The sequence below is a fragment of the Chaetura pelagica genome, unplaced genomic scaffold (assembly GCF_000747805.2).
Source record: "Chaetura pelagica isolate M959 unplaced genomic scaffold, ChaPel_1.0 scaffold807, whole genome shotgun sequence".
Taxonomy (NCBI): domain Eukaryota; kingdom Metazoa; phylum Chordata; class Aves; order Apodiformes; family Apodidae; genus Chaetura; species Chaetura pelagica.
Window position 1 is genome coordinate 899,595 of NW_009953935.1, and position 10,401 is coordinate 909,995.

Genomic DNA, 10,401 nt, shown 5'->3' on the forward strand with positions numbered 1-10,401 from the left:
CTTAGGTGCTCCTTTAAGGCTGAATTAAAAGCACCAAAAGTCATTGCATTTAGCACTGCTGGGGTGTACTTGCCAGCATTAAAAACATTAGAGAAAAGGAGTTGCTACGGTGCATTTTGTCTCAGTTTGACACACATCAGTATGATTCTGACTAAAAAATCAGATAATTGTGGTGCTTTGGTCTGCATAGCTCGGTCAATGAATCCATGGACACCATAGTGGATTATGCTGGAAAACGTCTGGTTGCTGTGGGAGAAAAAACAAAACCATTTTGCAGCCCTTTGAAGGGAGGCAGATTTGTTCTAATGGATGATAAGTTTTGTTTACAATCCAACCGAATTTCTTTCTAGGATGATGCAGCTTCTGTCTGGGGCAGCTGGCAGCTTGGGTTTAATTATCTGAAGATTTCAGTTATTTGGGCTTTTTCATCAAGTTTCCTGTTCTTGGGATAGTTCTGCATGACAGTGTCTTGAGAAACAAGTAATGTTTAAGCAGGTTACAAAGTAAACCACGAGCCATTTGCAATTCATTGTTGCTTTGTTTGGACAGAACTGGACATTTTGCAATCTCTTTTTATTGTGACTGAATGGTAGTGTGTAACGTACATGAGTTCATCAGGAACTAAAATCAGATGCATTTATTAGTGTGGAGCAATAGGTAGAAAGCTGGTTTGGTTCCTAGAAATTCAAATGAAAAGTAAGTCTATATCATGAAGAAAGATATTAGTGAACAAATTTGTATAGGGAGAAAAGTCATTTATCCAACATGAGTAGGTTCTGAGTAGTTTTTAGGTTGGATGCATTAAATGTCTTCCTTTTAATTCTGCTGTTTTCAGATCATGCTACTTCTTTGCTTATTTTGCTCATTTTGCATTTTTCATTCCTTTTTCTCCTTTCCCTTATGTTTTAATCCTACCCCATTTTTTCACATGACAGGAAAAAGCCAGATCATATCAGGTACCAACAAGCTTCTTTTATACCTTCCCAATGTTTCTTTGGCACGCAAAAAGCTCTTAATTAACCCTGCATTTAATTTTGATTACTTGCAATGGATGCATAAGTGGCTCAGTCTTAAGAACATAACAGAAGGATTCTGCCTGGGATGCCACCAAACCTGCTGCTCAACACCTTTGAAAGAATCAGAGATTGAGCTAGTTTTACCTAAAAAGGAATTTAAACAAAGTTTCTGCACTCAAACTTCTGAGCATGCAAGATCAGTGTTTTGACTTTTTCCAGTTGAAGTTGGTGAGATTTTTCTTGCCAACTGTATTGGAAATAGAGATGTGACTTTTAAATGTTGTGCATTCTTAATAATTCTCTTATTTATGTGCTGATAGCAAAGAATGAAGAAAGTTGCTTCTTTTTGAGAATCAATAAGTACGTTTTGGTTTTTTATGTAAAACTCAGATTGGGTTTTACTTTTTTTATTACACTCAGTTCTCAGAAATTGGAAATGTTTTAAAACAGATTTTGTATTGTTGAAAGTACTTGTTCAAGTACTCTCTTGAATTGTTTAGGTATAAATGATGGAAAACATTCAATTTCTCAACCCAGACAGCTGTGTTTAAGCATTACGGGCTGAGGCAGTGCAAATTACTTAGGAATTCCCCAAGTCTGTTTTCTCCTTCATTGTATTTCTCTCCTATTTTCAACAGAATGATACATTTACAGAAACTTTAATAATGGTCATTACTTGCTGCCCAAAGGTTTATGAACATTCATTGTTAAAACAGGATGGATGTGGAATACCCTATAACAGCACCTTCAGTACATATATTGTACTTTAGAAGTTCTTTACTGTGACTGGTGCAGACCCCCAGCAGTCTGTTTTTACAGTAATGAGTAGATTTTATTTGATTATACTTGTTTCATATTAAATAACTTTGGCCTGAATAAAACTGCCTGTTGTGCTGACATGTTGGAGGGAGTCTGCCATTTTTATTTTTTCAAGGATACAATAAAATGATTTAACTTTATTTTCTGTTGACATGTGCTTCAAAAATGTGATCTGCTAGTTATGCTACAGTTATACTATATTCTGAATTGTAGATCTTGTTCAAGAAAAGTTTCTTTTAAAAAGGTTTATCAAAAAACTACATACTCTTTGGCTGGACTGGAAAGTTTTCTTAAAGAGATTTAATTTCTCTACTAGAGGCAAAAAAAGGGTCTGGAATACTTTGGAAACTTCTAGACTAGGCTGTAAAGATGACACACATTTGTTTTACAATTTGTGTGCTCACTTCTATCCAGTTGATCAGATTGGAGTTTATTTGCTTTAATAACTTACTAAATACTTAGTTGTAGAGCAAATTAAGTGTAGCAGTAATTTAGTTAATTGCACTCCCTAAGGCCATTATTAGGAATTTGCTCCATTGCATGTTATCTTGGGGCAAGGCTGTGTTTGTTTTTTTCCTTTAGCACTTAAGTACTGCTTTTCGTGTTTTTTATGTTGTGTTATGGTCAAAACACATTAAAAAAGCTTAAGTTTATTTTCCTTCAATAGCCTGTTTTTTAAATTGAGCTACCTGTTTAAATATATGTGGTAACTTCCCTTATGTGCCTATTTTAGGCTTAAATACTGCATCTGTGGTTTGGTTTTTTTTGATTGATGGTAAAGGTGTTACATTTTAAATAGCAGTGACCAAAACTACTGCTGTTAATAAAATGAAAAAGTAGTTAACATTTTGCATTATTCTGTTCAATTATCTTAACCCAAAAAGATGAGTGTTACTATGTTGGGAATCCAGCATTATGAGAAGATCCTGTTGTGGCTTAAGTTAAGAATATCTGCACAACATTTGAAAAGATTAATTGTGAAAAGGTAGAATCTCATCTGTCTACTAAGTACTAACTTTCCTAACCCATACTAGATTTTTCTGATTTGGCTAACTCGTTTCTGTATGTCCTAATTTTTCTTAACAATCTTCATATACTTTTTTTGCATCAATGGCTTGTGGTGGTTGTATAAATACATAGAGCTCTCTTGTTATTAATTGTAGTAAATTGTACCTTGAAATTCAACAGCCTCTGGAAAATAAGATATGTTGCAATGCAATATTTTGTGCACTTTTACCACTCAAAGTAATTAGCAGTGCAGAAAAAAAGTGATGTGTGCTACAAGTGGGGCATTTGAGATAATTGAGCAATTCTGGTATGATAAACAGGTTCACATTAAAAGCCTAAACAAAACAAAGCGTAAATTTCACTGCAGAAGTGAATATTTTTTTTAATATATTCCCTTCATTTTTGTCAGCTCAAGACCAGTGATGATAGGTTAGCTTTTGTTTTGTGCAACACCAGAGGAGCTAGAAAGGGGTGGTTGTATTTGATGTTTCTTCCGATTTTCAGTGGTCTGATGAAACACTTGGAGACCTTCTTTCCAAAATACAAATGATGTTTCCATTCTCTGTGAATTGTACCCTATCTAACAAGCTAGCTTGGCAAGGAGGGGTACAGTTCAGAGCAATTTCAGTGTTACCTTTTGAGTTTTATGGAATGCCTTCATTAAATCTTTTTTATATTGTGCTGCAAAGCTGAGGCTGAAGGATCCTACTTAAAAGGTTTTCCTTGGTTTGGCCTTGTTTTTGCATGCAATCTTTTAATTTCAGCATCTAAAATTGTTAAGGAATGTCAAATATTGAGACATTAAACCTACATTGGGTAGCAACACTTCAGTATTTTTTATGCCTTAGTACATTATTCCTTAGTTCTAATCCCAAAAATATTTCAGGAGTGAGTAGTTTACATAGTTTGAGGTTTTTTATTCAGACTATATGAATTTGTGTTATCACACAATGATCTAAAATTGCAACTTGCTACTAAAATACAGAATTTTGTGTTCTTTGAAATGAAAATGGTTTGTGTGATAGCCTAACTAATGTTGCCATAACATTAATTTGTTTGTTAAGGACTCAAATTATTTGAACCTTGCTTTCTTTTCTGTTTTGTCTCTGCTTTCTCTTTTTTTTCATTATTCTTACAAAATACTTGACAAAACTGACTGCAGCTGTTGTGAATGCCTTTATGCAGTCTCTCTATAGACTGTATGTTAGCACATTTTGATTGAATAAGCACCTGAAAATCAGTTGTGTATCCTCTGGATGTTTCTTTATTTGAATAGGCGCTGGTTCTCCATACAAAATAATCAGCTTGTGTACCAGAAGAAATTTAAGGTAGGTGTCAAAAACTGGCTTGGGATAGTTTGGGGTGTGGGTGATGGTTTTGCTGGTTGGTCAGGGTGCTGATATTGGCCTCCCATGTAGTCTTGAATAGCCAACTGCATTTTCTAGGTTGGTTTCTCCCTTTGTAACATTACACTAATAGCTACACTGACAGATTTTGAAATTCCTGAGCAGTGATTTATACTAACTTGCTTCATTTGCTGTGGGTGTTTTTACATTGTTGCAGAGAATTTTTAGAAAGAACATAAAAAATTGTAGGTTCCTAAAGGCTTGTACAGGCCTGGTGGCAGTGAAATCTTCCATGCTGTTCTTTGAGCAGTTTTGTTTAACTCTCTCAGAACTTGCTCTCTGGCTTACTGGGTTTACATACTCAATTTACCAGTTGGGGGAAGGCATCAAAGCATTGCAACTGCCCCAGGCTGTAAAAGCTGGCCTTTCCAATCAATGTTTGGGCCCCTGCTTCCTTGTTTACTGCTCTAGAACCTTTTTTTGTGTTGTGTTTTTTCACCACACAGCTGTAACTGTTCCACATATCAGAAAAAACTAGAAAGCAGTATAAAGAAAAGCACAACTTTACCTCCCCACCAGCAGAGACAGATACTGCTGAACAACTTCACATTTTCAGTGCTAAATACACATACATAGCATCTCTGACTGTCTTACGACAATTCATTTCTCTTCAATGTTAACAGACTGGGTTCAGAGGCTTTTCCTTGTTAGCTGATGGTATCAAATCAAGGGTCTTCATTTTTGAGGTTGGAAAGGAAACACAGTTGAGTTTGTGTGAGCACACTTGGGTATTTTGTGTTAGTGAATTCCAATTACTTTTTCAATATTTTTTTGAAAGCACACCTTTAAAATGCTGTTACCTTAGGAGAGAATTCTTATTAATTGAACCAAATTTTCAAAATCATTGTGTCCAGCTTCTGGTTTTTTGCAATTGGTACTTATAATACTGCTTATTTAGATATAATTTGATTAATTTGTGAGCTAATTGCATCTCTTGGAAAGTATCTTTGAACTCCATTGAATTGAATACTGATGCTTAAGGTGTTGATTATTTAGTAGATTGGATTGTAGGTAAAAAGGAATTATCTGAAGTTTGTATTAAATTATCATAAAATACAGTGAAACATTGAAAAGGTATCAAAATATTTCCTGCTAAGTATAATGGATTCCACCTATTTAAAATGTCATTTTTGGAGGAAAAATTTGTGTAAACAAGCAAGTAGAATTAAATTTAAAACAATTTGGGATCATTAGCATCTTTGTTACGTTTTCTCAATGTGATGTGTTTACTTTTCTCTCTTAGGATAATCCCACAGTAGTTGTTGAAGACTTGCGGCTTTGCACAGTCAAACACTGTGAGGACATAGAACGACGTTTCTGTTTTGAAGTGGTTTCTCCAACAAAGTAAGGAGAACTGGTGGAACATGTTTATTTCAAAATTGAAAAAAAAAAATCATTACATTCAGTTGTTTTGAAATGCAAGATTAACATTTCTCTTGGGATAGATCAAAACAGGAAAAGTATCTGGACAATTCTGCCTTCTGAAATGTTGGCTAAGAGTAAGTGATGCTGTGCAAAGTGTTCCTAGTTTGGTTTAGTTCTGGCATGAAAATGAACATGCATTCCTGTGCTTTGTGCGTAAATGGCTTGAGGTTGTGCAGCTGCTATGGCTTAGTAGCTGATACTATCAAGCTGCTTAGTAATGTAGGAAATAGATTTCAATTTCTCCACATTTCTGATTGCTGTAATGAGGCAGAGACATTAGTAAGTTGTTGTCTCCGTAGTGTTAAATTACATTTTAGAATGAAACTGCCAAATAAAAATAATTTCTGATTGCTGTAATGAGGCAGAGACATGAGTAAGTTGTTGTCTCAGTAGTGTTAAACTACATTTTAGAATGAAACTGCCAAATAAAAATATTTTTCAGCTCTATCAGTGTAGTATATTGTTTATATTTGAGGATGTGTAACAGTCCCACTGCAGCCAGAGCACAGGACATGAATTTCTCATTACTGATTTTGAAATGTGACCATATTTACATTTTTTATGTAAGGTCTACCTGCTTTTAGGTTTGGATGTTATCTGCACTCCCCACTCCTACTTAAGTTTCTCTTCTTAATAGTTTGCTGTACTAATATTTGCATCCTCAGTTGAGGTTCACTCTAACCTACATTTTCTTCCTGCTTGCCTATACTTTTTCAGCCCAGAAGTGCTGAAACAGTTTTATACTTCATTGGCAGTATCCTCTGACTGTTGTTGTGAAAAGCAGCTCATTCTTTGAGAGAGTTTTAAAATATTTTTTTCTTGATCTCAATGAATGCAATGTTTTCAAGGCCTGGTACTTGTATCTTGTGTAATTAGTTGTGAAGGTAAATTGCATGTGAGGCTATAAAAATTAAAAAGTTGAAGGAAGAAAAGAAAGGGGATAGGAAGTTATTTGGGTTATTTGTAGAGTCACATCTATATGTTTCAGCATTACCTGCAAATACTTTTAAAAATAGTTGGCAATTCGTAAAAGCTCAGCTGCTTTGTTATCTGAAAATAAATTGATTTATTAAATGATGCCTACTAAACAATATACTTGTGGTGATAGCAAGAAACTTTCTGAAGAGCCTGTATTTTACTGAAAAATGTGTTGTTTGATGTTAGCTGCTTGGTAAGTCTTAATCTGAGTCCACATATATTTGTCACAGAAGCTGCATGCTGCAGGCTGACTCGGAAAAGCTGCGACAGGCATGGATTAAGGCTGTTCAAACCAGTATTGCTACAGCATATAGAGAGAAAGGGGATGAATCTGAGGTGAGTTTAAAAACCAAACAAGCAACCACTCCCCTTCAGATGCTCAAAAATTAAAAATAGAGAGAACTTATTTTTATGAGAGGGGAAGGGAAAAAAAGAATTAATTGTTTGTCTTCCAGTGGAAATCAATGAAACTTTAAAGCCTACAATTTGTATCTAATCTGTCCTTTATTTCATCTTAATAATGTTACTTTGGCCTATATATTTTGGTACAATTTTTCTGTAGTGTGCTTAAAATTCATAGCATTATGGGATACTCCTATATTCAGTTCTTAGTCCTTCTAAAAACCTGCTTTTTTTTTTTTCAGTTCTGTGGCTTTCCTTGGCCTTAAATGCAGAAGTTACTTTTCCAGGATTCTAGTGCACTGTCAGTATTTGTAGGACTTTTATTTCTTTAATTTAGTGTGTCTCCTTTTTTTGTTTCTTTTTTCAGAAACAGGAAAAGAAATCATCCCCTTCTACTGGAAACCTAGAATCTGGCAGTGAGACAAAAGAGAAGTTGTTAAAGGGAGAAAGTGCCCTGCAGCGAGTTCAGTGTATTCCTGGTAATGCTGCCTGCTGTGATTGTGGTTTGGCAGATCCTCGCTGGGCCAGTATCAACCTTGGAATCACACTGTGCATTGAGTGCTCTGGGATACACAGGTTGGGCAGCTCTTCAGAACTGTTTCATTTGGGCATTGGTTTAATTAGGAAGGGTGGTGTTTGCCTCTTAAGATGTATGTTGAAGCAAGGTTAGAGACTCCTGCTTGTAAACAGAATTAAGGTAACTGCTTTGGATAAATTAATGGCAAAGGTGTCTGAGGTGAGACACAACATGCAGTTACAGGTTAATGTGTTTTTCATGCTGTTTAGGAGCCTGGGAGTCCACTTTTCAAAAGTGAGATCTCTAACGCTGGATTCGTGGGAACCTGAACTTCTAAAGGTATGATAGTATTTTTTTTAAACAAGTTTCTAGTTGGTACTTTAGGTTATTGTTCTAAAGCTACTGCATCAGAAAGATAAATGCAGGAAACACTTGCATTTGTACCCAATTAATGTCTTAAATTTTCCACTAAAAAATGCTTACAGTTGTGCATAGTGCTTATAGTTTAAATTTGCACATTCTTACAATGCAATAGCAGTAGTCATTCTTGTTACAAACTTGTGAGTCAGAACAATTTCTGACACTTTTGAGTTTGTAAATGCACTTTGAGCATTAAGTTTCATCTGATACTTTCAACATTAATAAAAGGAAATCTGTTCAAAGACCTATAATATCACGGGCTACTTTTACACCTTAGTATTTTCACTGGCAAAGTGCACTCACAGATATCAGCATGGGTTTATGTCATTATAACAAAACTATCAATGAATAGAGAGACCAAATTTTGAGTAAAATAGTAAAAACAATACAGGCACTCTTATGAAATGCCACTCCCTTTTGGCAAAGGACTGCAAAAATGACCAACTGTCATTCAAGACTCTTTCTTGTACAGAGTGACATCTGCAGGCTTCACTGACAAAGGTATTCTTTTCCACTAGCTTTGCTGGCAGCTACTCCTGTCCCATTGGCAAGAGCCATTTCAGTCAACTCTATTCCATCTTATCCAACAGACATTTCTGCTAAACCATAATCTGTCATGGCTGCAGAAAAAGATCAAAGACAAAAAACAGCCTGCAGATACTCCTTTGTGGAGAATTTGGCCCATAAAGTCCAGCTTACTGATGGCAATGAACAGACTTCTTGCTTCTAGTATCAGGTAGAATATTCAGCTCTTGTGTTTACATAAAAAGGACAAAGGGTGTAGTTTGAGGTGTTTTTTTTGTTTCCTCAGCATGAAAACATTGGTATTAAAATTATTTAAAGTCAAACCACAAGAGAAGCACCTCTACTGACACTGTCTTTTGATTGTTTAGAATAGAGAAGCAAGCCCTAAATACCAGAACATGGCAGCCAGAAACAAATGGTTATTCAGTTGCACACATGCATCCAAGCGTGATATCTTATTTCTGTAATTCAGTGTCACATGATTTTCAGAACTATGTTTCAAGCTAGAATTTTGGCATACAAATACCACACAAGAACAGCTGCATTAATGTTCTCCTATAATCCAAAAGGAGTATGAAATCAAGCCTTTTGCAACTGTTTGAATTTATTTCTTTTATTTCATAGCTTATGTGTGAATTGGGGAATGATGTTATAAATGGAATATATGAAGTGAAGTTGGAAAAGGTGGGAGTAAAGAAGCCACAACCTGGAAGCCAAAGGTAGTAATTTAGTAAATTAGTGGTGCCTCTTCCTCGTTTTTGTTACTTACTTCAGCCTCCAGCTTTAAAAGATGCTGCCACTTAACTGTGTGACACTGCTTTGTTTGACTCTTTGTTTCCCCTTATCACCAGTATGTTTTTGCTCTCCCCCTTTTCTCACTCTCTATTGGATATTCCTTCTGATGGTCCCTTTGGGCCTTTCTTGTTCAATCGTTCCTTTTCCGATCTCACTCCGTCCTTTTGATGACAGCTCTATATTATCCTGCACTGTTATCTGTGTGGGCATGTTGGTTTTGTTTCCTGTCTACTTTCCACGGCTGCCTGTACTTGATCTGAGAGTGCTACTGGAAAGACGCTCTGTCTGTGTCTTTTGTTTCAAATCATTTTGTTCTCAAGTTTGACTTTTGGTCCCTGATCCCTAGAATGCTCTTTCTGCCTACATTGTACATGAGCTCTGCTGCTTTACAGCAACCTTCTAATATGATACTGCAGTCTTCTATTTCTCTGATGCTAATTTGCATTTGAAAGTAGTTTCTTAATGTTTTGGTTTGCTGTATAAGATACCTTTTAGAACTCTTTTTACCAGCTTTCCAGTTCTGTTCCACTTGCTGTCAGGCAGTTTTGTGGTATAGAAAACAGTTTTTTATGAAGTGTTGGCAATATGCTCTTCTTCCTGAAAATGTGTCATAGGTGTCTTACATGCATTGACAAACTTCAGTTTTGGTTACTAGAATTAGTATGAAATTGATATTTTTGAAATACATTAAAAGATTAGCTTACTAACTCCAGGGATTTGGTATGTGACAGGCAGGAGAAGGAGGCATACATCAGAGCAAAATATGTGGAAAGAAAATTCGTAGAGAAGCGGCCTGCATCAGTATCTCTGCATGAATCTGGAACAAAATTTGTGCCTCGAAGTCAGGAAGCAAAAAGGCACAGTGGCCCTGAAAAATCCCTTTTGGCAGGGGAACAAGGTGCAGCATCCCAAAAAGGTATTTACATACTTCTCTTGCTAGCTGTAGTACATGTGTTCTTTTGAAAGTAACAGTTTTTTATTAATTGATGTCCTGCCTCATGCAGAGAAATGGGAATCTACCTTCTAATGGGTCATAGCCTAGTTGAGATGTATGAGGGAGAAGACTTGTTCAGAGATGTAAATTTTTAAG

At 35.8% G+C, this 10,401-nt stretch overlaps 1 protein-coding gene across 1 annotated transcript in view; it reads left to right on the forward strand.

The window, feature by feature from the left end:
- The window catches only part of ACAP2 (ArfGAP with coiled-coil, ankyrin repeat and PH domains 2), a 43,369-nt gene that overhangs the window by 23,248 nt on the left and 9,720 nt on the right, over nucleotides 1-10,401 (forward strand). The window contains exons 11-17 of the mRNA XM_010001728.1: nucleotides 4,120-4,171; nucleotides 5,493-5,593; nucleotides 6,883-6,988; nucleotides 7,422-7,630; nucleotides 7,841-7,910; nucleotides 9,141-9,235; nucleotides 10,043-10,227. Of these exons, the coding sequence (XP_010000030.1) occupies nucleotides 4,120-4,171; nucleotides 5,493-5,593; nucleotides 6,883-6,988; nucleotides 7,422-7,630; nucleotides 7,841-7,910; nucleotides 9,141-9,235; nucleotides 10,043-10,227 (818 nt within the window). The remainder of the gene's footprint in view (nucleotides 1-4,119; nucleotides 4,172-5,492; nucleotides 5,594-6,882; nucleotides 6,989-7,421; nucleotides 7,631-7,840; nucleotides 7,911-9,140; nucleotides 9,236-10,042; nucleotides 10,228-10,401) is intronic.